Source organism: Camelus bactrianus, chromosome 16 (assembly GCF_048773025.1).
Source record: "Camelus bactrianus isolate YW-2024 breed Bactrian camel chromosome 16, ASM4877302v1, whole genome shotgun sequence".
In the NCBI taxonomy this organism is placed as follows: Eukaryota; Metazoa; Chordata; class Mammalia; order Artiodactyla; family Camelidae; genus Camelus; species Camelus bactrianus.
Window position 1 is genome coordinate 8,765,656 of NC_133554.1, and position 27,401 is coordinate 8,793,056.

The following is a 27,401-nucleotide window of genomic DNA, read 5'->3' on the forward strand; positions in this document are numbered from 1 at the left end:
CCTTAGCACTTTTTTGTAAGAAGGCAGGTAAGACTAGCACTATTTTTGAGTTTGTGGCTATCACCTAGTGATTATTCTAAGCCTCGTGTTACCTCCCTGACTATAGCAGTGTACCCAAATAAGAGTTCATTTCTCTCATGGAAGAAATCCAGAGATAGGTAATCTAGGGCTGAGTACAGTGGTACCTGATGTCATCAGTGTCCTAAGCTTCTTCAGTCCTTTTGTTTCTTCATCCTCACGTGGTTTTCAACTTCATTTTGCCTTGTGGCTGAAAAAAAATGGCTGCCCCTCCTCCAGTCCACCTCAGTAAAGCAAAAATTTTCTAGAAATCTTCAGTGTATACCGTCCCCGCCACACACTTTATCGAGGTGTCTGGTTACACATAACCACCAAGGCATCTAGAAACTCTAGTTTTTACATTGGGCCTTTGGCTTCGAAACAAAATTGGGGTTTTGTTAGGAACAAGAAAGAGTGGAAGTTAATGGACAGTGAGCAGTATTTATCACATAATGTGTTAAGATTGTATTAAAGATAAAGTCATTTTATAAAGACTTTAGAATTTGTCTTAAGTTAGTATCTTGGGATATAGTAGAACATTCTGGAAGTATATCCCCTTTCTCACACTTTCAGGTGTATAGCTGGATTGGGAGGACATGTTATATTTGTCCTAGGAGTCATATGTCGTATCTAAGAACATAGCTTTTGGAGTTGGCCTTAGGTTTGAATTCTAGCTCTGCTTCTTTCTGGTTATGAAATGTTGGCCAGAGTATTTAACCTCTCGTAGGTGTTCCTTATCTGTAAAATAATACATGGCACAGGTTTATTGTGAAGATCAGAGTTGATTTAAAATCCTTAGCAAAATTTCTACATGTAGTAAGAACTAGAAATGTTAGTTTAGTGCTTCTGTTTTTGTTTTCAGTGAATTGAAAGATTTCCAAAAACTAGGCTGAATTTTTTTAATATAAAATTACTTTTCAAATTTTAGTGTGCCAGAACATTTTTTCAGAATGCTTGGACATGAACTATTTGGTGATGTTTTGTAGAAACAGTTCGTGACTATGAGCACCAGTTTCACCTTAGGCTGGAGCAGGAGCGAACACAGTGGGCACAGTATCAAGAATCTGCAGAGAGGGAAATAGCTGATTTAAGGAGAAGGCTGTCTGAAGGTCAAGAGGAGGAAAATTTAGAAAATGAAATGAAAAAGGTATGAAGGAATGTATTCATCTGTAGAAATATTTGAATCCAAATATTTTTGTGGTAATGCTTTAACTAATATTATTATGGTAATAGAAGTTGTTATTTTTTGTTAGAGGAATTATTTGGACACAGACCTGAACATAGTATTAAATGATTTGATGCTCTTCCCCCAGATATATGTAAGGTTAACTCCCTCATCTTCAGATCTTCGACCAGATGTCTCCATCTCATGAGGCCTATTCTGACCACCCCATTTAACATTGCAACCTGCCCACCTCCATCCCCCACCTGCACAACTTGTTCTTCTGTTCTTTCTTCTCCCATTGCACATATTTCCTTAGAACATACATAGAGTTCACCTATTTGTTAGGTTTACTGTTTGCTGCCTTTTCCTCCTTACGAGAATACAAGTTTCATGAGGGCAGGCGTCTCGTTTATTGTGTGTCCTAAATGCCTAGCGCAGTGTCTCGCACATAGGTTCTTAGCAATTATTTGCTGAATGAGTGTTGTTGCTTAGTAATTGTGTCTAACCTGAAGTTTTAGAACAGATGTTTTCCTTCTTTCTTGATATTCCTTGGTCCCTGTGTGTAAAATGTATTGAATGTTATGCTTGAACATATTGCTGTAAGACACCTGAACACAGAGCAACTAAATGTAAGGTGAAACATTTTATCATTGAGAAAATTTAAAAAAGCTTTTGGCCAGTTTGATTATATAAACTTTCACTTTGTTAATTTATATACATACATATATTTGAAATTACATATAAAATAATAATTAGAATTTGATTTTTCTTTTCAGTTTAATTAATCATGATCTTTGGTTCATAATCCTTGGTTCATACAGAAACCACTTTTATGTATTTAGAAGATTATTTAATTTTTTTTTTATGATGTAAAAATCGTCTGAGAATTCAACACTCAAAAGAAAAGCTTGAACCTTGAGGAATAGTTGTTTACATTCTTTTATTTCAGGAAAAGATTGTAATTGTAATTCAGCATCTTCATGAGGATCTGACAGTGTCTTCATGATCACTAGTCACTTAGTCATCTACTGTAGTTATCCAAAGTAGACAGCCTTCAGTTCTATGAAGTTGTTTGAGATGAATTCATAGTTGATACTATCATTAGAAATTTCATTCTGAGCCACATTCATGTCACCATGTGAATGGTGAAGTGCCATTCACATGAGGATAGTTTTTCTTTCATCCTGATAATATATTCATAATCATGATTTCTGCAATCTGCTACTCACCATTTTTTTTTTATTTTTAAATGTGGGTACTGGGGATTGAACCCAGCCCCTCGTGCATGCTAAGCATGTGCTTTACCACTGAGCTGTACCCACCCTTCGCTTTTGTCATTTTAAAAATTTATTCCTTAGTTTTTCAAATAAACCTTATTTTTTAAAATGGTTTTTGATTTATAGAAAAATTGTGAGGAGACTATGGAGTTCCCATATACTCCACTCCCAGTTTCCCCTATTAACATCTTATATTAGTATGGTATATTTGTTACAATAAATCAATACTGATTTTTGTTAACTAAAGTCCTTTCTTTGTACTCATATTTTATTAGTTTTTAACCCAAGTCTTTTTTTCTGTTCCAAGATCCCATCCAGGATACCATGTTACATTTAGTTACGTCCTTAGGCTTCTCTTGGCTGAGACAATTTCTCAGATTTTCTTTGTTTTTAGTTGACCTTCTGTCATTTAAAAAAAGTCATCTTTGGAAATTTTGTTTATTATGATATGCACCACTTGGAGTTGTGAGGTCATCTTTGCATTAATAAATTACTCAAGCTGTATTACATTCTTTGCTTCTCTCCTTTTTTCCCCTGCTAATTTTTATCAGCAGACCTCTATAAGCATCCCAAATTAGCTTTGACTGAAGATATCTTAAGCTCATGTGTCTTTCCCAAACAGAACTTAGTTCAAAATAAAATGATGAAATGACTTTGCAAGCGCTGGAAAACAAAGTGCCATCCCTCTTTTCTGAGAAATATGGTTTTTTTTTTTAAATCTCCACTTACATTTGGGCATAGATAATATTTTCCGTATCATGAACAATTTAGGAAAAGGTTGAGCTCTTTTAAATTCAGTGAATAAGATTAATTTTCATTTTCACTAGAAGGGAAAAAAACTAACTTTTTGAGTCTGCCTTTGTTTCTCTGTGTGTGTGTGTGTGTGTATATACACATACACATACATAGACATATGAAAATGAAGTTTCTTACCAATTTAAGTTTATGGATGTTTCCTTTTAATCCATGTTTTTGAGAATGGAGGATGGAAAACAGTGTGGTTTTAGAGGTCATTCTTTGTGTTTGTTTTATTTAGACAGCAGAAGTAAAATAATGCTCTGAATAGTTAGATGGAAGCCTTTTTATAGCAACATAATTTTCTAATATTTTAGAAAATAAATTCTATTTTTTATGTTAAAAATTAATCAGCCCTTTAATCATTTGTAAGAAATTATAGTTTCATTAATTTATTAACCAGAATGATAAAAATTAAAGTATTTATTATATGCATTTCCTTTTATATAAGGATATTTTCCAGCTCAGTTAATTAAAGAGTCAAATTTGTCATAGTGAATCAATTTTCCTACTTACTCCCAAATTCTAAATGGACTATTTGGGAAAGCTATGATTATGACTTGACATTCAAAGTAATGCAGCATTTAAAAGTTAGACGTGGTTCAATTTTGTGAGTGCTAATACAGTGCTTGCTAGACTTATTTATTACACTAATTTTAACAGGTTGGGGAGGTCAGAATTTCTTAGAAAAGCGTTAAATCAGTAAGTTGTAGCATTTAATTCTTTTTAACCATAGGCCCAAGAGGACGCTGAAAAACTCCGGTCTGTTGTGATGCCTATGGAGAAGGAAATTGCAGCTTTGAAAGATAAACTGACAGAGGCTGAAGACAAGATTAAAGAGCTGGAGGCCTCAAAGGTTGTGAAACATTGTAATCCATTTGCTTGAAACCGAGGTTCTGCCCTATTGCTATGAGCAAAATTAGAATATTAAGGGAGTAAAACTATAATTTAGACCATGCATCTTAAGACTCTTGCTTTGTTTAAAATGCAAGAAAATACTTGGAGATGATTTTGCCCATATGGATATTTTAAGTAATCCCAATAGTGATGCTTATGCTGCTTTTTTACAAAATCAGTGTTTATTTTCTTATCAAAATGAGAACTTGTTTGTGTGTGTGTGTGTGTGTGTGTGTGTGTGTGTGTTGGTGGAGTAATTAGGTATGTGTGTATGTATATATTTATTTTAATGGAGATTCTAGGAATTGAACCCAGGACCTCCTGCATGCTAAGTATGCTTACTCTACTATTGAGCTATACCCTCCCTCCTTCTTTTGTTTTCTTATGAAGGAAAATAAGTTGTTCAAAGTTGACTTTGTTTTCTGACATCAGCTCCAGAATTCATCTTTTAGAGATGAAGTAACTATAGCACGGCTGGATTTACTGGCCATAAAAACACAACAGAAAAATATAAGGGAATGTCAAACATTTTAATAATTAATTTAAAAAGTAGGAAAGAAGAGAAATTTTAAGGGTAGTAAGCAAAAGCACAAGATAGTAATGTAGAAATAAATTTAGGAATGTAGAAATGAAGGTATATCAATAATCCTAGTAAATGTAAACAGGTAATAATAATAATAAACCTAGTAAAAGAGACTGGATTTTAAAAATCTAAATTTATATTGCTTAGAAGAGATATACTTAAAACTGCAAGGTAAGATTGAAAAAGAAGGTATTTAAAGATATGCCATGTAAATTCTAATCAAAAGAAAGGTATATAGCAGTTGTAATATGAAACAGGTAGGATGAAAGGAGAAAAGAATAAAGATAAAGAGGGACTCCCTTCTACTTTATAATCCAGCATAAGATACGAGAGTCATGCACATGAATGCACCTTACATAGCCTTGAGTTGTGAACTAAAAAGTGACAATTATGAGGGTAAATGATATTCAAGTGATAGTGCTAGCAGAAAAAAAAAGTATTTGTAGGGATATAAGAGTTTTGAGCAACTTGATTAATAATTGACGTGAAATAGACACAGAATCCTGTACCCAAGAGGGAGAGAGACTGTATTTTATACAGCAGTAGAATGTAGTAGTAGTGAAGAGTTCAACATGTATGAGTTGGATGACCTTGGGCAAATTACTTAATTTTACTGTACTTTGGCTTGCTTGACTGTAAAATGGGGATAATAATACTACCTCCCTCATAAGGCTGTTATGAGGATTATATAAGTTAACACATGTAAGGCACTTAGGATAGTGCCTAGAATAAAGTATTGTTATTTTGGGTACGTTATACTTTTCATAATGTCACAAAGGAAGTGTCATCGGATTTCAAAGATTTGGTATTATACAGACCCAAATCTTTGTTAAATTATTTACAATAAAGTGATAGCCAAAATTAAAAGGAAATGAAAAAATTAACTCATATGGAAGAAGGAATTGTAAAATATTTAGAGTGGTTTGAATTTTTTACTCAAGAATCTAAAAAAAAAAAGAACACATCAGTAGAGATTTAAGTGTAGTAAATAGTATGAACAATATCACAGCAGTAAATTTGAAATGCTGTCATTTGATGAAAAAATTTCCAATAAAAATAATTAACCAAAATTATCTCAAGATAAAATACGAAAGCTGAAGTAGTTAGTAACTATTAATGAAAGTGAATGTAGAGTCAAAACTTTCTTTCTTCTGTCTCCTTTCCTCCAAAAGACATTTGACTCAATTAGTTTTGCAGGCAAGTTTTTCCAAATCTCTTGGACAGAGATAATCCTTATATTTTACAGACTGTGTTAGAGAATAGAAAAAGAGGGAAAGCTCTCCAGCTTATTTTATGAAACTTACATAACTTCATTGCAAACAAACTGACAGAAAAGTATTACAAGAAAATTATAGATCTGTCTTAGGAATACAGAAGCAAAAATTTTCAGCAGTGTAGCTTTTAATAAGAAAAAGAAAAGGAAAAAAAAAGACATCATTATCAAATAGGGATAGTCCCAGGAATTTAGGATGGTATAGCACCAGAAAACCTATTATTGTTATTATATACCACATAAAAAGATTATAGGGGAAGAGTAAGAAATTCATCTTAGATTCAAAAAGGCATTTGGTAAATTTAAACACCCAGTAACTTTAATAAAGGGTTTTTTTAATCAGATCTTCAACAAATATCATACTTGATGATGAATGTTTAGCAGCCTTACCATTAATGACAGAAACAGTAGCGGGGAGACCTGTGCCTGGTGATTTTGTTCAGATCGTTTACGTGGTCTTAGATGATGCAGCAAGACAAGATAAATGAGGCATAACTAGAAAGAAAGCGATGAAACTGATTTTTCTATATAGGAAAGCAAGCAAATGTACAGCTAATTAGACCTAATAAGAGTTCTGGAAAGTTATTTTCAGCAAGATCAACATGCAGAGATAATAGTGGTTATAGACTCTAGTAATGCAAAGGGGAAAAATTCCTATTCACGACAGCAGAAAAAATACCCAACAAAAGAAACAACTATGTAAGTTACCTGAGCATATATCTGAATAAAAATGAGTAAGATCTTTGTGGAATACATTATAAGTGAATATTTGAATACATGTGTGCTCCCGAGTGAAGAGATACTGTATTGTAAAGCAGGCAGTATTTCCCAAATTAATCTGTAAATTCAGAATTCCCCTCGAAATCCAGCAGAGTTTAATAAAGAACTTGATAAGTGGATCCTAGAATTCATGTGGACAAGCAAAGGACCAGAAATATACCCAGCAAAATTTTGATCAAGACAAGATGAGGAGACTTGCCCTACCTACCAATATGAAGACTTAGAGTAGTTTTACTACTACAGTAGTACTGTAATTAAGATAGTTCGTTGTTGATTTAGGGATTAAACAAATGGACCAGTGAAACAAGAGAGAGCCTGGAAATATACCCATATGTCTGTGGAAGTTTGATACATGACAGGTGGCATTACAAATCAGTGGGAACAAAATGGATTGTTAAAACATAGGTTTTTTGAGTAACTAGTTATAAATATGGAATAAAGTGAAGTTAGCTTTCTGCCTCATACTTTTCAAAAATTAATTTCAGTAAATTAAAAACTTAAGAGTGAAAGTAAATCTTTAAAACTTTTAGATGTTAAAAAAAAGAGAATATGTGAGGCACAAAAACATTTCTTAAGAGAAGAAACTGAACTGTGAAAGAAGAGATTGACAAATTTGCCTATATTAGAATATAGCACTACCTTACTAAAAAATACCACAAAAAGTTGAAAAGAGAACTGTAGACTATTAGAAGTTATCTGTACCTTATATACCTGACAAAAATTAGCGTCCAAAATTAATAAAATTTGCCATGTCCGTGAGTGACAAATGGCCTCATGGAGAAACAAAGAATGTGAACAAGCAATTCACAAAAGAGAAAACCTGAATAGTTAAGGAATGTGAAAAGATTTCAGTCTCACTAGCAGTCAGGGACATGTAAGTGAACATGGAATACCCTTTTACCCTAACCAGATGGTAAGCCTTACAGCACAAATTTGTTGTGTTTACCCACTATTGGAGGGTCTGAAATTCTTCTCACTTTGAACTGCTGTTGTCAAGTTGGAATCCCAGTTGAATATTTTGGGGTTCTTGGGTCCCTGTTGTTTCCCTTTACTTTCTCCAGCATTGGTGCTGATTCCATTTAAGTCCGCGTAAGTAGCTTTCAGTGGTTTGTCCCCAACCTCTAATTATCACTTTTTTCTTTGGTAGGTGTTTGTGCGTTTCGAGTTTTGTTATTTTAGTAGCTCTGTTGTTAGGGTGTATGGAATTCAAGGAACTTCAGATACCATATATTCGTTGCCACCATCTTCCTAGAGTTCTGCTCAATAGCTTTTGAATGTTAGAAGTTAGTTAATTATTAATAGAATCAAATATTTATTCTAAGAAGTAACAGCTGATAGAATTAGTGGTTATATACCACCACTTTACATCTGCCTCATTGACTATCTTTTACCATCAGCTGAATTACCACCCTCTCTCTCGGTGATCGGGAAGGTGCCTCATAACAGGCAGCACTTTGTCATGCTTGGTTAGTATGTATTTGGTTGACACTGACAGTCTCCAGTGAAGCGTCAAGTGGCAGCTTAAATAATCATTTTAGTCTGTGACCAGTGCTGATGTATTGTGTTAATGTTCCAGGAGTAAAGATAACTGAAAACAGATCAGTCGGCTATTTCATGTTGAAGAATTGGGAAGATAGAAGGCATAAATTTGACCTTGAAAGTGAAGTTAGACATAACAATTTGAAAAAGTTGAAAGCTTAAATGGCCAAAGTTTAGGATGGACAATTTGTAAGACAGAATAAAGCAAATGATTCTGTAATCACTTTCTGGGGCAAGATTGCATTTTATTTTGGTTATAACTATTTCAGATATTAGACTATATTGTTAATACTTAATTATAGTTAATTGTTCAACAGACATAAGGCATTTAAAAAAGATATGATTTGAAAAAGTATTCTGCACTTGCCTTCAAGTTTGTGTTCACTGCAGTGTGAGAGAAGTTATTTTTTCCATCATGACTTCCTCTTTTTTCCTTCCATGAATGAATGTATGTCTGTGAAAATGTCTCCTTTTTGTAAATTTAAGGCATTTGGAATTACCTCACCAGAAATCAAAGAAAAGCAGACTTACAAGAGTATGATACCATTTATATCTTTTAAAAGTACTGTTTAAAAAAACAACAACCTGGGTTCACTGAGTTTGTGATAAAATGAGCACGTGTGTGTTGCTCTGGGAATACAAATTGGAACCACCTTTTAAAAGCAAGGTACAAAACTGTTACATGTAATCTCAATTGTATATTTACTCTGGTAATGATTATGGATAATGCCTAGTATTAAATATGTTATTTTCCCAGTTTTCTGTAGTAAGTATGTGTTTGTTTTTTAATTAATTATAAATGTTAATTTTGGGGGTAAATTTAAACTTATGTAAATATAAATGTGAATTTTTTTAAGGCACATCCAGAACTAACCATTATACCTGAGGCAGAAATTGTTGGAAGTTTTAGCTTAATAGAATTGTATTTTTTTCAGGTTAAAGAACTGAATCACTATCTGGAAGCTGAGAAATCTTGTAGGACTGATCTAGAAATGTACGTAGCTGTTTTGAATACTCAGAAGTCCGTTTTACAGGAAGATGCTGAGAAACTTCGGAAAGAATTACATGAAGGTAGGTATATATTCTTTATATTTTTAATCTTAGTCTCTAAGAGAACTGTGTGAGTAAAATTGGTATTGATAAATAACAATAACAAATTATAAAATACTGATCCAACATGCTAGTAATTCAGTTTAAGCTTTGCAGTTGGTTTGAATGTTCTCATGAAAAGCTGGGATTGTCAGGTCTGCAAAAATGCTTGGGTTGTTAATGGCTTCTCTTTCCTCCATGACCCCTTTAATAACTTCACAAAGCACAAGCTCTGGGCAAGAAGGTAGCAGGGAATTTCTGCTTAAACTGCTTTTCCCCCATTTGATAGAGGGGGTTAGCAAAAGTGAAAATGGGACAGAGAGGGCAGATGGTGTATTCTGGTGTCCTTAAATAGCATCTCTGATTTCACTAGCTTGGTAGCAGAATGATGCGGAAATTGACTATTTTCTCAGGATAGGGGAAGAAGGCTCATCCTTTCCCGCTTAAATAAAAATATACTTTTGTCTTTAATTCTTCTAGTGAATCTTACATACCTGGGGTTCTTAACCTTTTTGTGTCACAGGCTCCTTTGGCAGTTTTGTGAAGCCCTCTCAGAATGTTTCATTTTGTTTAATTTTTTTTTTGGGGGGGGAGGGAGGTAATTAGGTTTACTTACGTATTTTTTTAGAGGAGGTACTGGGGGTTGAACCCAGGACCTTGTGTTTGCTAATAAGCATGTGCTCTACCACTTGAGCTATACTCTCCCCCCAGAATAATGTTTTTAATACATAAAACACATAGAATTATTAAACCAATTATATTATAAAACAGTTATCAAAACATAAATAAGTGAAAACTTGCATAGTAATGTGCTGTTTTATCAGTGCATTAAATAACAAAGTCTAGTAGCAGGTCTAATCACTACTGTAACTTTGAAGTGATGATGAGCATAACTAATATATTAAGATATCTGCAGTAACTGTGCTGAGATACAAAAATATCTATGACTTCTGTTGTGAGATGGGAGGGGTACACATGGGCCAGATCCCGGAGACCTTTATGCTAAGGATTTTGGATTTTATCATACGGGTAATAAGGGGCCTCTAAAGGGTTTAAAAACTTTTTTCCCCTAAATAACAGCTTTACTAAGATATTTCACATGCCATGAAGTTCACTCTTTTAAGGTGTCTGATTCAGTGTTTTTTTTTTTTTAATATATTCACAAAATTGTACACTGTGACCACTAATTCCAGAACGTTTTCATTACTCCAAAAAGAAATCCTACCCATTATCAGTCATTTCCTATTCTCTTCTCCCCCCGAGTCCTTAGCAACCACTAATCTACTTTCTGTCCCTTAGATTTGCCTATTCTGGACTTCTGTATAAATGGGATTATATATGTGGCCTTTTGTGTTAGGCTTCTCTGAAAGGTTTTAAACCTCAGAGTGGTAATGTTTTCTCTTTTAGAAAGTTCAGTTTACCAGCAGTGTGGAGGGTTGACTAGAGAGGGCCAGACAAATGGCAGGAAGAGTAATAAGAGGGCTCCTGTTGTGGCTGTCTGAGTCCTAAATCTAAGGCAGAGGCGGAAGGTGCACGTCATACCCCACAGGAGGCAGCTTTAGAAGGCCCCTGTCACAGCTGAATGTCTTGGGTGAGGACAGTCAGAAGTATGAGTTGTTTCTCTGGTTTCTGGCTTGGGTGACTGGGTAGATGGGCAGATAGATGATACCTTCTGCTCTTTTTCTCCGAAGAAGATGGCCACGCTGATGAGTATCAACAACACAAGCATTTACGAAGATTCTTTGGCTTCTCCTGAGAGGTTAAAACTAAATGGACTCAAGAAGGATTCCTGGATAACATTTATCAGAATGTTCTAAAGACAGTTAGGAGTAGTTACTGTACCTTTGGCCTTTAGAGCAATGTTTCCCTAAGTGTATTCCCTAGAACACTTGTTAAGGGCACTATGGAAAGAATTTTTTGTTCAAGTAAATTTGGGAGATACTGTATTTTATATCAACTTACAAGAGAACATAGACATGCTTAAGACCCTGAGTTCAAAGTCCTGCAGTAGTAAATAAATCCTTAAAGAAAAGTTTTTAACCCAAGGTTTCCAAAACTTAATGAGCACAGAAATCTTTTTTTCACACATTCCTCTTCCTAGGAGCACACTTTGGGAGACTCTGCTTAGAGAGGTGGTATGGGGACAGTTGCCTTGTCCAACAACAGGTTGCCCCTGGGTTCTTGTCAGAGGCAGAATCTGACACCGGAGTCACCACCAGCCAGATCTGGTCCAGTAGTCCTATGTTAAAGAAATTGCCTACCATTAAAATACAGTTTTTTTGATTGGCGGATTCCTAAACAGTTTGCCATCTCTTGGAGCAAGAGCGACAACAACATAACCAGTTAAAACACACGTGGCAGAAAGCCAATGACCAGTTCCTGGAATCTCAGCGTTTGCTGATGCGGGACATGCAGCGAATGGAAATTGTGCTAACTTCAGAACAGCTCCGACAAGTTGAAGAACTAAAGAAGAAAGATCAGGTGAATAGCAGTTCTGTAGGACTTGTTTTGTTAATAAATTTCCCCAGCTCACACATGATTGCATTACTTTATGCATATTATAGATTGACTTAAGCCTGAAACAAAGCCATGTGTACCATTTCAAAAAACATAATAGCTGCATTTGAGGGATTTTGTTTTTCAACTTTAAAATGGCCTTGTCTGGGGGGAAGGAAACTAGAAATGATCCTCTTCAGAGTCTACAGGATGCAGCAGTGCATATTTCTGTGAAAATCTTTTGTCTACGGGTCTGTCCAGTTCTCCTAGGGCTCCTGAATTATGTTGGGCCAGGCCATGTCTTTTGTGAAATTGCTCTAAAAGCCTTATTAGAAGGTGATGGTGGGGATGGAGAGGCTGAGTGATATGAAAAGGCAGATGTCTAGAGTGCTGCATACCCAGGACCTTGTTTTCTTCCTGCTTAAAAGAAATTTTTTAAAGTACGTGAATAAAACAAATACATCCTCAGGTTAAAAATCTTTTGTTTGTATAAAGTGATAAAGTACCGTCTCACACATCGCCCCTCCCAAAAGTAACTACTTTTGTAAACAGATGTGATCAGTTTGGAAAGTAGTCTTCCAGACCACTTCTGTGTGTTTATAAAAGTGTATATTTCCCCCTCCCCTACCCATACATCTGGTATCATAGTGTAAGTAATTATTCTGTAATTTATATGTCTCATAAGGATCATCTTGGATGTATCTTCACATCAGAGTTCTGTCTTAGTATTGTTAACTGGTTATACTGTAACTGATTTCATTCTTCTTTTTGTAGTGGGCGTCTAGATAGTTTCTTTCTTTCTTTCTTTCTTTTTTTTTTTTTGTCTGTCATTTCAAACAGTGTTGCACCTAATACTCTGTTCTACATTGTTTATATGTGCAGGTATTTCCCTAGGATAGCTATGTAGATGCTTTTCTAGGTATTGTAAGAAATATTTTAAATTATCTTGTGTAATTTAATTCAGATTTTTTCAGAAATTTCCTTTTAAAATTTCTGTCTCTTGATTCTGATTCATTCGTCTTGTATGTAGACAGTCAACTTAAGGATTTAGATTCTAAAGTACAGATCTAATCATGCTCTTCCTGCTGCCAATTAAAACTGGTCATTTAAGGCCAATATATGCCAGCATTGTGCTAAAAGGCTTTATATATAAACCTTTGTCTCATGTGGTTCCCAAAACAGACAGACACACAACAAAACTTTCCAGTGAGGTTAGGAAATGGCATATCTGAGGCTTGATCCAATCTCTGAATTCATAGTAAGCACTTAATCACTAGCCCCTTCTCCATGCCCCTCACTACTCATGTGCCTGCCCCCTTTTCAGTCACATCAGATTCTTCAGCACCTTCCTACGTGTCTGCCCTTCAGTGCCCCGTGCCTTCGTACGCGCTTCCTTTCTCCCTGGAACCCTTGCTTGTCTCCTCTCACACAATTGACAGACTCATCTGACTGATTCTTCAAGATCCAGCTGAAGTGTTACCTTCTTTGGGCCCCTCTTCTAGCTCTCAGATGAAATCTTTGTTTTTTTTCTCCTGTAGAACCTTGTACATACGTGTGTAGTAATGTGACTGTGTGTTGTCCCTCCCCACTAGACTGTTTTGTGGGAGGCACTGAGGGTGTCTTATTCATCTTTGTTGAGTCGAATATTACATCATCTTCAGTCATTCCTTTGTATTTCATACACATTTGTACATGTTTCTAACGGATATGGAATTGTTAACTTTTTCCTGTTTGTTTTCCACAATAACTTGAAGGAACATTCTATATAAATTCTCTTTCTCAGATCACTTGAAGAAGAGGGGGTGATTTGCTTTCTTTTGTTTTGCCTTTCACGTGGTATACTTTTCTTAGAAGCTTTTTCCTGATTTTTTTTTTACACCAGGATTCATACTTTTTGTACATAGTATAAAAACATTTTATTGTGACTAGATGTCCTTAGATGTGATTATAAAACAAATTTCAGTGTCCAGTTTTTTCTTATCATAAAACTCTGTTCTTTTTTATTTGTTTTGAATGATTAAATAACTTTATGAATCATTAAGTATAGATTACCTGGGTAATATATATATATTTTTCTTCCTGACTTTTAGGAGGAAGATGAACAACAAAGACTTAATAAGAGAAAGGATCCCAAAAAAACAGATGTTGAGGAAGAAGTAAAAATACCAGTAGTGTGTGCTTTAACTCACGAAGAACCTTCAGCCCAGTTGTCAAATGAGGAGGTACAGTGAATCTGTAGTTAAAATCACTGTATACGTGATGTTAACATTTTTAACTTCTCATCTATCAGTCAGTTGCATTGTTCATATGGGAAGTGCGTAGTAGCACAATGATGTTACTTGTTTTCAGTTGTTTTTACAGCATTATCGGTAGGACTGTTAGAAGTGCGTTGCAGTTTCCCTCACGGTCTGTGAAACAGATGTTCTTTTCTCTAGGGTTCCACAATTAAAACAACAGAAGAAAATGTAAATACTATCTGCAAATTGATATGAATAATAAATGTTGCTAATACTTTGAGCTTTTGTTTAAAAGAGATTGTCTACAGTGTTGAAACACTTAATCCCCTGTAGCATGTACTTGAGTATTAACAAGTAATAGATCGTAAGCCCTGAGGACAGGGTAGGGGTTGGCAGATTGTGACGGGGTGGGTGGGACATTTCAGGTAGAGTAGAGAGACCTGGAGGTGGAAAGATGAAGTGATGCTCCTGTGGCTTCAGCACCTCTCACCCACGCTGTGAGAGGGTCTCCTTGTTACGTTTCCTGTCTTCGGTCAGTCCCATTCCACTGCACCCTCAGCATTACTGTCAGAGTTGTTTTTCTCATGTGCAGCTGTAGTCAGACTACTCCCCTTTTCAGAACTACCGCTGACTCCCATTACCTATGGAATTAAGTGCAAGGTCCTCACTCAGAGTCAAGACCCTGTTTTAGCCGCATTGGTTGTTGTCTTGTGCTCTGCTCTCCGCCTTGCATGTTAGTTCCTTCACCTGGAATGCTCACCTCCCTCTGCCTTTCTGAGTTATGGAATCCTTCTGTTCATCCTTCAAGACTCAAGCTGATAATCCCCTCTTCAGGGAAGGAAATGCTTCTGTTAGTTGCCATTAGGGTAAAAACTAAGGTCCCCAGCCTGCCATACAAGGGCCTTCACAGTTACGTGACCCTTCTAGCCTTAACCATGCTCTCCACTTCATCGGGTCCAGCCAGACCTTTCTGCTAGCTGGCCATGCTCATACACACTGTTTATACTGTCCCCGCTGTTTCAAATCTCATATTCACTTCCCCACCCCTTCCTCCTTTTTCCACTTGGTGAACCAGTTTCTGTTAAACTGGATAAGGGTCTTTTCTCACTTTGAAAATTATCGTGTTTCTGTTAGTTTGTAGATTTACACTGAGCCATGTATAATCTACTTCCTGATGGCTCATATTTCCACGTTTATGGATTATTTGACATTGAAAAAAATGCTTTAAAAATCCTAGTGGACGTTTGAAAAGTATGATGTAATTGTTTTTGTACATTCTCTTGGATCATACCCTGAGAATCTTGGCCTGATTCTGCTTTGCATTTTTTTAATAGTTAGACTTCCAAGAGAGTGTCTCAGTTTTTGGGTACTGCCAAACATCATATGATTTCTGCATCATCCAGTCCTATGTCCAGGAATGTTTGGGAAAGTTTCAAACTTTTCAAAAAATATTTTAACAGGAAAACAGGAAAGGAAGATTTGTTGTGATTTATAATGAAGTGCTAAAATTTTTTTTCCTGTTTTAACAGATTTATACTATATATATTATGCGTAACATTATTTCCTGACATTTGAAATATCTTACAGACTTTCAGATCTGATATTTTGCAGTTTGAATGTTGAATGTGCTTGTTTCGTGTTGAGAGTCATGCCAGTTTACTTTAGCCTATTGATTTAAAGCTAATATGGGATGCTTTACAGAGTTAGTCAGACTTATTGCTAAAGACATTTAAAATTTGTAGGATCTTATATCTTCTTTAACCAGATGCTTAGAATATGCTTTTCTCACTACAAAAGTAGTGTATGTTCATTATGGAAAATTTGGGAAGTACAGAGAGTCATACAAAATAAAAATAACTGATAGTTCTGCTACCCAGAGATAGCCACCACTTACATTTTGGTATGTACCTCTTCTTTCCCTCTTTTTCTTTTTTCATTTCCAAAGGTAATGTGTGTGTTTCTATTTCTACTTTTAAAACATAATCCAGATTGTAACTCTACGTAATGTTTTATGTACATTTCCCCCCCACTTAAATCTATCTTTAAAGATTTTATCACATCAGTAAATGTTTTCCCCTAAAGTGATATTTAATGGCTGACATGTAAATTTAACATAATTCCTTAATTTCCTACAGATTGATTTGTGGCCAGGTTTTAGTTTGTAAAGGTGACTGAGTGATGACACAGAGAGGTTAATGCCATTGAAAGAAAAGTTGAATGTTACAGTCCCTCTAGAAATGAGAGTCATGGCATATCGTGCAGACCCACGTGGAGAAGCACCAGAGTTGGTCGTGAGGCAGAAGGGCGGGCAAGGGGAAAGTGTAGACCACAGCCATTATTGGGGTTTTTTGAGGAAAAGGCAGAGCAGGGTAAAGAGCATAGGACTGGCTGGTTTGAATAACTCCGGTGGGTTTTGTGGCGTAGAGCCTGTCTTCAGTTTTCTGATGCCTGGCCAGATTTAGGGTAGGGGAAATACTGGCTTGATGTATAAGAGTTAGATAACAGAGTTGTTTGCAGGGTATGGATTTGGAATTGGTTAATTTGGATATGAAAGATATACTCATAGGCAAGTTGTTTATTATTTCTAGGAATTAGCTGGCTTGGGAGAGGCAGTCTCTGTGGCCAACAAGGCCTTCAAAATGTCAAAAACATAAAATACAGAAATGAACATGATTAACACACTAACAGATAGTCAAGTTATTCATTTTTCACTAGTAAAAATTTTTTTCGTAATTATGAATAATGCCATAATGCCACTATATGTAATTCTTCCTTATATACAAATTATTATGTATTTACCTGATTACTTCCTTAGTATAAGTTCATGAGAAAAGAACTGCTGAATTTAAGAGCGTACATCTTTTAAGGTATTAGAACATGTTATTGAATCATCTTTCAGAAACCTTGAAACAGTTTACTGTCCCCTAGAAGTATATGTTCCTTGTGCATACTGTTGTCAGCATGGGAAGCTGGTATGTTTTAAATGGCCCTCACAGGTTTTTTGCCCTTATCCTCTTCCCTTTTTGGTGTCACAGTAGCATTGTATTTGATAGCGTTAGATGTCAACTTCCTTTGTAAGGTGACACAATGGGCTTTCATTCCAGTGTTTTTAGGATGTTTGTTTGGGATCTTTGCCGTAGCTAGCTCGGTATGTACCAGATTTGTGTCCCTCGGCCGTCTTAATTTTGCAGGTTAAAAAAAACCTTCAAAAAGAAAGAAATGGAGTAATTAACATAAAATTTGTCAACTTTTTATTATACCAAGTAAGAATTTTTTTTTGGCAGGGGTGGTGGTGGTGGGTAAATTAGGTTTGTTTATTTATTTAATGAAGGTTCTGGGGCCAAGTAAGAATATTTTTAAAACATTAAAAAAAATCTGTATTTCAGTCTTTTTCAGTTCATTTATAAGGAATGGCATTTAACAATACTTTGGAACTATGCTGCACCATGTGTAAAAAAAATTGAGATGGAATTCACATAACCAAAAATTAACTGTGTAAAGTGTGTAATTCATTGGCTGTTAGTACATTTATAGTGTGCAGCCATTACCTGTGTCTGGTTTCAAAACATTTTCATCACCCTCAAAGGAGACCCCCATGTATCATTAAGGAGTCACTCTCTCCTTTGCTTTCCCCTCGGCCTCTGGCAGCCACTGATTTGTTTTTGGTCTCTGTGGATTTTCCTGTTCTGGAGATTTCATATAGATGGAATCACACCATATGTGACCTTTTTGTGTCTGGCGTCTTTCACTTAGCGCACCCCTTATTTAATGTGTTGATCACACCTTGCTTGAACTTGGTTTCCAGTGTACAGCATTATTCTTATTTCCCTTCTATTCTGGCTACTCCTTCCTCTGCCCATCCTGAAAATGGACAAAATTGATGTTTCTCAGGGTCTTGCCCTTGGCCTTCATCTCATCCTACTTACCCTCCTCATCCTAAGTGTTCTGATTTGCTGCTGTGGCTTTAGGTATTACTATATGGTGGTGACTCCCCTGTCTCTGTCTGAAGACCTCTGTATCCCTCTGCTGGGTGCATATCTCCACTTGGATATACAGCAGGCATCTCATGTTCAGTATAGCCAACACTGAATTTCAGGAGACCTTCCCTCATTCCTTTGTCTGGGCTGAATTCCTCTCCTTGAGCTCCCAGAGCATTCAGTACATAGCTGTAGCCTGTCATTTTATTAAATATGATATTCTAAAAGCCTGTTTACTTGTTTATTTTTTTCATGAAACTGAAGGCATCTTGAGGCCAAAGATTGCTCACAGTTGTATCCTGAGTGCATGGTTTAGTGCCCAGCATATAGAAGACAGTAAATGTTTGTTCAGTGAATGTAAGGAGGCAGGACACTAATGATTATCATGAGTAATATGCAGCAAAATATAAAGTATGATAGTTTTTCTCTTTGAAAATAACAAGAATTGTCTAACTTGGCAATATGTTTTCACATTTTAGGAGCATTTAGATAGCACCCATGGTTCGGTCCATTCCTTAGATGCAGACTTACTGTTGCCATCTGGGGATCCATTCAGTAAATCGGACAATGACATGTTTAAAGATGGACTCAGGAGAGCACAGTCTACAGATAGCTTGGGAACCTCAGGCTCCCTGCAATCCAAAGCTTTAGGCTATAACTGCAAAGCAAAATCTGCTGGAAACCTGGACGAATCAGATTTTGGACCACTGGTTGGAGCAGATTCGGTGTCTGAGAACTTTGATACTGCCTCCCTTGGGTCACTGCAAATGCCCAGTGGGTTTATGTTAACCAAAGACCAGGAGAGAGCAATCAAGGCAATGACGCCAGAACAAGAAGAGACGGCATCCCTCCTCTCCAGCGTCACCCAGGGAATGGAAAGCGCTTACGTGTCCCCCAGCGGTTACCGCTTAGTCAGTGAGACCGAGTGGAACCTCCTGCAGAAAGAGGTGAGTTAGCTGCTTGACTTTTTTCCTCTTGCTCACTTTGAGAGATACTGGTTAGCTCTGGATTTGTTGTTCATTCAAGAGATCATCCCTGGAGTCATTGCATGCACCTGTTGGCAGAAAGTTTTAGCCCATGTTGTCTGACACTTGTCATTGTCTGCTTTGGCTGTTCCAGGTAATTGTGACAGAAAAGTGAACTTACTATCTGATCACGTTGAGTGTGAACTTCTCCACCTGAAGTCACACCCCTGAAGTTGGAGCAATCTGCCTGAATAGGATAGCTGAGTTTGTGTAGCCTGAGTTTGGTTTGCTTTACTGTTTTCTATAATCTCAGTCCTCTTCAATTTTTCCTTGAGGTCTAAAGTACAAATGCTTATTAGCAGTTGATGCTGAGAGTGAAAGGAAGGGGTGGAAAATACGGGAGAGAAAAGAAGGCAACTTTTAATGAGGTTAATTTCCTCCTAATATTATTTACAAACTCAGAAGTAAGATTAGGAGATAAAAACTTAGATATGTATTTGCATGGTGCTTTGCAGATTACAAAACCTTTTCACATACCTCTTCTCTTTGAGCTTTGTGGTAATAGTGAAACAATCAGGGCATGATTTTCTCCAATTTACAGGTGAGGAAACTGGCTCAGAAAGGTCAAGTGAGTCCTCAAGTTTCCTCTTTGATTTAGTAGCAAAACTTGGGTTAGGATCCAGGTTTTCTGACTTCCAGTGCTTTCTTTTACCCAGGGCTACTTCTTTTAAGGAAGCTGTTGATTAGTAAGTGAAACAGCTTACTAAGCCTGAAAGAACCTCTTCTCCTTGGTCTCATGCAAAGCTTGTGAGAAGGTGCTACTTAATAGTTTCATACCTACTTTGTAACTGGAGCTGGTGAAATGGTTAATTGGCACTCACCCGTCCCCCAGCCCCCGTCTTGGTTGGGTAGTGTTGGTTTAGATTGTGGGTGCCACGGTGTAGTACCTTTTGCTTCCTTGTGTTTCCCTCAAATGTGGTGTTTTGTGTCTCTTAGCCTCTTGGTGATAAAGTTGTGTCCCTTGTCTTTCTGTCATACTTGTATTGGAGCTTATGACTTTTTAGAGTCCAGCTCTCTGTTGTACCTACTTGCCCTGAGTCCCTGAATAAGTTGTCTATTCCATTTTCTACTTCAAGTAACATAACTGAGACTGTGCTTGTGTTCCTCAAGTGTGTGATGTAGACTTACATTGTTCTGCCTGATAAGAGGTAATTTTGGTGCCCTTCAGGTACATAATGCTGGAAATAAACTCGGTAGGCGTTGTGATATGTGTTCCAATTATGAAAAGCAGTTACAAGGAATTCAGATTCAGGAGGCTGAAACAAGAGACCAGGTGAGTTTCTTTGGGGTGTACAAAATTGGTGAGCTGTTGTCGTTTTCATTGGAGGTGCAGAATTACTTGCTTCTCCCCTCCCATTTGCTTTATGACGTGTATCCGTCTTGTTAAATCTGAATAATCTGGCATATGCAATGTCAGTTACATGTCCAATGGGAGCACACTGTACAACTTTTGCTTTTGTGTCTTTGGTTAGATTCCCCAACACCACACAGGTCAGCTCAGCTGGCGTGTCTCCCCTCCCAACCTGTTCCTTCTGCCCAAGGCCTAAAAATGTTATTGTTATGAATAACACATGGAAAGGGCTTTATGATAAGGAGATTCAGGGAGATAAGAGGTTGACTGTTGCCTGTAATCAAATAAAAGCTTAATTGGATATTATATTAATCAGTATTTGGAATCTTCATTGCATAAATTTGTTGAATTGATTAAGGTTATTTTACACGGTCACAGAAATTAAGATTTTGTAGATTAGGTGTGCTGAGATTGGTAAGTGCCTTTCCAAATACAGTACCTAATAAAGGGCTCCTTGGTAACATTTAGGAAATAACATAGAATTTCATGAGATTAGGCTTGTGAAAGTATATGTAAAAAAAAATAAGATAATTTTTCCTTACATTTCTAAATTGTTGATTATTATTAAAATTATTACCCTAGTCTTTCAAAATAAGCTTAAACAGATTAGAATGATGGTTTATTGTTTTCAAATGACATTGGCATTAATTTCCTCCACATACGCTTTTTTTGTAGATGTCTCAAAAGTAAATTCCCAAAGCTATTTGTGAAGCTAATATAGTTGGCTTCTGATAGTGTAGTGTGGGAATGCACTGTGTTGCATTCCATAGTCAGTTCAGTAGACCTTTTACTCTTGCTTCATCTGTGCAAGCACTTTGCTGGGTTCTGGGTATTCAGATACGGATAGAACACAGTACTGCCCATTGGCAGCTCTCAGTGTTGCAAGTCAACTATCAGTTCAACGTAGAACTAACTAGGGGAGGGTAGAACCATTTGACTTAACTATGGGCTCAGGGAAGGTAACATTTGAGCTAAAGTTTGTTTTAGTGCTGGAGTAAAAATTAGGAAAAGAAGTGGGGAAAGAGTATTCAAGGAGAGGAAAGATGTACAAAGGGGCATTTATAAAGGAAGATGATGTGTTCTAAGAAATGTGAATAGTTGATGTATTTGTGTGGGGGGTGGGGGAAAGAGAGAAAATAGTGGGAGAGGAAGCTACAAAGGGAAGGCCATGATGAGATCATTGAGGGAGGGGTGATGACTGATGGATTTAAATTTTACCCTGAAGATTTGGGGAGGCATTTATGGATTTCAAGTAGGGAAATAATAAGATTTGACTTTTGTTTTAGGAATATTTATTGTGTTAGTGTGGATAGTAGATTGGAAGCAGAGGATAGAATAGAGTCAGGGAGGCCATTGCCCTAGCCTAGAGAACCTGGGAAGAAAAGCAGATATTTTCAAATGCGATAATGGATGTGAAAAATGATTTAACTGTTAAAGCACAGTAGTCATTGAATGAAGTATTTCATCTCTCTTTTTTTTTTTTTCCCAAATGGAGAAATCCGTTTCTCAGGAAAAAAAGATTAGATTTTAAAAGTTTCTGGAATTAGGGATTTTTTTTTAAATTTATGAAAGAATTCTGGTGCTTCCGTCTAACTAAATTTAAAATTGTTCAGGTGAAAAAACTACAGGTGATGCTAAGACAAGCAAATGACCAGTTAGAGAAGACAATGAAAGATAAACAGGAACTGGAAGACTTCATAAAGCAGAGCACTGAAGATTCAAGTCACCAGGTAAATGAGGGTTTTTAGATTGTGACCCATGGGAGATTACTGGGTTGTTCAAATAAAAGAATTCTGAAAACAGTAATGTTTCTTTCTTGCCCTGAAGATTTGGCAGTTCTGTTTTCCCTGAGATAAAAAATATCTCTAACTGGTGTTTCTCTGGTGTTTGTTTTACAGATTAAAAAAAAAAAAAAACTTTTGAAATAACTGGCTAGTAAATTACCAGGAGGCTCTGGTTCTCCTTTCTCCTTTGATTCTTATTAGGTTTTTCTGCTGCAGGAGAAAGTTGCTGATAAGAAAGATACTAGTTATCTTCTTTTTGACCTTTAAAAAAGTGTAATACATTGAAAAAACCTAGATACATACAGATATACCAAACATATCTGAACTAACATCTGTGTAGCCACCATCAAGATCAAGTAATAGAACATTAGCTGGTACCCCAGAAGCCCTCAGTTTCCCCCTCCACTTACTGCTTCCTCCCCAGAAGTAACTATGGTTCTAACTTCTAACACCATTAGATTAGTTTCGTCTGTTTTTTTAACAAATGAATCATATAGTATGTATTCTTTTGTGTCTGTCTTCCTCCATTCAGCATTGTAAGAGTCCTACTCGTGGTGTATGTGACAGTTGTTTATTTTCATTGTTGTGTAGTTGTACCATTGTATGAATATCATAATTTGTCCATCTTAGTGTTGAGCGTTTTTGGGTTGTTTCCAGTTCTGGGGTATTATGAATAATTCTACTTCGAAATTGCTGTTTATGGCTTGTTGCACATGTGACTGCCGGGTATATGCCTAGAGTGGAATGTCTGGGTCAAAATGTTCAAAATGTATGTCACCTTTTGTAGATAATAATGCCAGTTTTCCAAAGTGGTTGTATGAATTTATACTCTAACCAGCAGTGTATGAGAAGAATTCCTGTGGGTTCACAGTCATGACAGAGACTATTTTATTAGTTATTTTAATGATAGACCTTTTGGTGGGTATGTAATGGTGTTTCATTATGACTTAGTTTGCATTTCTCTTAAGATTATTTAAGTTATTTAGTATTTATCACGTCTATTGGCCATTGGGATATCATTGTGTGTGTGTATGTGTGTGTGTGTGTGTGTGAAATTACTTCTCAAGTCTTATGCTAATTTTCTACTGGGTTGTCTTTTTTTTCTTTTTAATTTTCAATTTTGGTTTTTCTGATAGGAGTTCTTTATATAGTCTTATTAGAGCCTTTTGGTGATAAGTGTCCCAAATGTCTTCTACTTAGTACCTTATATTTTCATTTATTTTAATGGCATCTTTTGATGAACAAAAGTTCTTAATTTTAATGTAGTCAAATTTATTGATCTTTTCTTTATGATTAGAGATTAAAAAAATATTTTCTTACCCTGTGGTTATGAAGAATTTTCAATATAAAAGTGAATATATGTATGTACATGCATGACTGGGACATTGTGCTGTACACTAGAGGTTGACACTCTGTAATTGACTGTACTCCAATTAAAAAAAAAGAATTTTCATATATTTTGTAGGAGCTTCATTGTTTATAGTCACTCACATTTATATTTAAAATCCATCTGGAACTGACATTTAGGTATATGCTGGAGATAAGGGTAAATTTGTTATCTATCAAGTGAATTGTGCATGTGTGGGTCCGTTTCAGGACTCTGTTTTATTTCATTAGTCTGTCTATTTTTGTACCAAATTATGTGCTGTAATTTATACTAAATTTTTCATTTGTTTCTTTTTTAATAGTTTTTTTCTCTGCTGAGAACTTTGTTTTATTCGTTTCATGAGTATTTACCTTTACTTCATGCAGCATAGTTACAGTAGCTACGTTAAAGTCTGATAATTCCAGCCTGGGTCATCATGGGGTTGGCATGTGTTGATTTTCTTTCCTCTTGAGAATTGGCCACATTTTCCTAATTCTTTCTATGTCAGGTACTTTTAGATTGATCTTGGAAATTATGAATATTTTATTGTGAGACTCTGGGTTCTGTTAACCTGAGTAGGTTCAGTTCGTAAGTTCTGTTTTGCCTTCTGTGAGTGGTAGTTCCAACGTCAGTTCATTTTTAAAAGTTTTGCAGTGCTGCTTTGGATCTGTCCATGTGTGTGTAGCACAAAGCTGAGTGTGAGACCTGTGCTGGCTCATGGACAGAACCAGGGGTTCATTTTCTAGCTGTCTCCTCTCAACACTGCTCTACTCTTCACTCCCAGGGACCGTGTCCTGGCCTTGTGATCAGAAGACAGTTGTGTGTCCTGTGCTGCTGCAACTGTTGCAGCTTTAACTGGGGCAGTTATCAAATTCATGCTGGCAGGAAAGTAGGGGGAAAAATACAAATAGACAGGAACTGCTGTATAAGTTGTTTCTTCCCATTTTAATTTCCCTCCCTAAACTGTCTTGCTTTTGCTTATTTTTCAGAGTCCTCAAGTATACCATTGCTTTTTGTATTTTATCCAGAGTTTTTATTTATAATCATGGAAGAGAAAGGCCTTGGTGAGCTTAGTCCGTCCTGGACAGTGCCAGATCTCCATTCTTTCATATTTTTATTAGGCTTATCTTTTTCTTTCCACCTTCATTTAAGAAGGCTACTCTGGCAAGGTATAGAATTCTGAGTACTTACATTATTTTCTTTCAGCACTTAGAAGCTATTATTTCATTTTTTCTGGCTTCCATGTTTCTGATGAGAAGTCAGCTATCAGTTTTATTGTTGCTCCTTTGAAGGTAAAATGTTGTTTTCCCTGGCTATTTAATTAATTAATTTATTTAGGGTTGGTTTGTTTGTTTTTGGCAGGGGAGGTAATTAGGTTTATTTATATCTTTTTATTTTTAGAGAAGGTACTGGGGATTGAACCCAGGACCTCTTTCATGCTAAGCATGCGATCTGCTACTTGAGCTATACCCTCTCCCCTCTTCCCTGGCTATTTTAAAGATGTCATTTTTTGGCTTTTGTTATCAACAGTTTTGCTGTGCTATATACCTAGGTGTATTTTTCATCATATTTCTGCTGTTTGGAGTTCACAGGGTTTCTTGGATCTCCTAATTGATGTCTTACATTGGAATATTCTTAGCCAATTGTCTCTTTAAAAATTTGTTTTTGTTTATATATATATATTTACACACACACAGAGTAAAGTGCAGAAACCTCAAGTGTACAATTTGATGCATTTTAATATGTGAAGAATTGTACTAGGATAATAATCATATATATATAGATTAATCAAAATATAGAACATTTCTAATACACTCATACTCTTTACTAATAAATAAATTCCGCACCTTCCTCTACATAGAGATAAGCCAGTGTTCTAACTTCTAACGCAATGTTTTAATGTTGCTTGTTCTTGGACTTCATATAAATGGAATCATACAGTCTATAGCCTTTTGCATCTGGTCTGTTTGGTCATTGTGTCTGTGAGACTAATCCATATTGTTCTGTGAATCAGTAGTTAGATTTTAGTGCTGTGTATATTCTGCTGCATGAATATACCATGATTCATTTATCCATTCTACAGTTAAGGCATATTTGAATTGTTTCTGATTTTTGGCTGTTGTGAATGAATGCATTTTCTAACATTCTGTTCATGTCTTTTGGTAGACCTGTGGACCCATTTCTCTTGAGTATATGTAGGAGTGAAGTGACAGAGTTTTTGTGTAGATTTATTTTTAGCTTTACCTAGCTATTTCCATTGGTCATTGTTTCTTTCAAATATTTGTATCTGTTAGACTTTCTCATAGCATCTATATATGGCTTCTTTAACCTTTCTTCTGTATTTCCTATCATTTTTGTCTTTGTTCATCTTCTTCAGCTCTGTCTTCTAGGTCACTGATTTCTCCTCAAAAAGATCTGTTTAACTATTCAGTTGAATTTTTCATTTGGATAATTGATTTTTTTTAGTTCATTATTTCTATTTGGTTATTTTTTCATTGTTTCCGGTTTTCTGGCAGTTCTCAACTTCTAAACAGATAAAATATAATTATTTTAAAGTCTGTTGCTAATAATTCACATATCTGATTTCATGGTAGACCTGTTCTACTATCTGTTTTGGTTTTTATCATTTCCTTTTTTAAATCATATTTTTTCCTTGTGCATTTTTACTTGAGTGCTACACATTATATATGAAAGTTGTTGAAATAGCATAGAGCCATTTTTCTTACGAGAGACAGGCAACTAGTTGTAGTAACAATCCTGGATCATCTTAGTCTGTTTAAAGGAATTGAGATTATATGAAGTTGTGAAGGTTGGATTATTTAAAATTCTTCCCTTACTCTGGAGTGTGGCTCTTTGGGGAACCAGTCCAAAGTATAGGGTGTTTACCAGGGATCTCTTTGTGTGGTGGGTCTTGGACTCATGACTTTTGCCACCCTGTCCTAGGGTTCTCACATGCTCTGCTCAGCATCTCACTGTTGCATCTGTTTCTTTTGGAACTGGCACGTGCTTCTGGAGAGGAGTTTTTCCAGATGCTACACCCAGTTCTCCAGGTATCCTCATTGTGGTTCTTGGCTCTGTGATTCTTTTTTGCCTTGTTCTCCCATGACTTCACATCAATATCTTTCATATTTTTGTTTAGTTTTCTTAATTCTCAATAGGAAATTTGGTTCACATTACCTAATCTGCCACTCCTGGAAGCAGAATTCTGACAATAATTATTTTTTAAATGTCTAAAATCTATTTTGATTTTATAACTCTTATATATGAGTCATCAACTTTCACATAAACTCCTCAGGAACATTAAAACCAATTCAAGGGAATTTATCATGTGTCTGTTGCTCTTAAATAAACAGTCTTAGAAGATTGCAGGTAGTTCAGAGAAGATCCATTTATCCTTTAAACTGTGGGGGTTTTTTGTGGACAGAGTTTAAAATTTTTTATTGATATTTAATTAAAGACTTTAAGAGTAATATTTGTAAGTAGGTCACATGGATTAAATCTGTCTCAAGACCCATATAATGCCACTTGTTCATGTACGGCTGCATGTGACCCCTGGGGACTTTTGGTACTGTCTTGTGTCATCTGTGTATGTGAGGCTTTGTGCACAGCAGATGCACACATATCTGTTGAATGAGTGATGAGTGGGTTATGATGAACTAATAAATCAGTTTTGGACATTATAAATAAGCAGGAGATGGAAGGGTTAGTTT

General features: G+C 36.1%; 1 protein-coding gene across 4 annotated transcripts in view; it reads left to right on the forward strand.

Moving 5' to 3' along the window:
* The window catches only part of RABEP1 (rabaptin, RAB GTPase binding effector protein 1), a 165,766-nt gene that overhangs the window by 124,320 nt on the left and 14,045 nt on the right, over window positions 1-27,401 (forward strand). For all 4 annotated transcript variants that reach the window (XM_074342419.1, XM_045516452.2, XM_074342421.1 and 1 more), the window contains 8 exons: window positions 1,044-1,204; window positions 4,031-4,150; window positions 9,302-9,437; window positions 11,758-11,936; window positions 14,042-14,173; window positions 18,645-19,112; window positions 20,359-20,463; window positions 22,155-22,271. In XM_074342419.1, coding sequence (XP_074198520.1) covers window positions 1,044-1,204; window positions 4,031-4,150; window positions 9,302-9,437; window positions 11,758-11,936; window positions 14,042-14,173; window positions 18,645-19,112; window positions 20,359-20,463; window positions 22,155-22,271 — 1,418 coding nt within the window. The remainder of the gene's footprint in view (window positions 1-1,043; window positions 1,205-4,030; window positions 4,151-9,301; window positions 9,438-11,757; window positions 11,937-14,041; window positions 14,174-18,644; window positions 19,113-20,358; window positions 20,464-22,154; window positions 22,272-27,401) is intronic.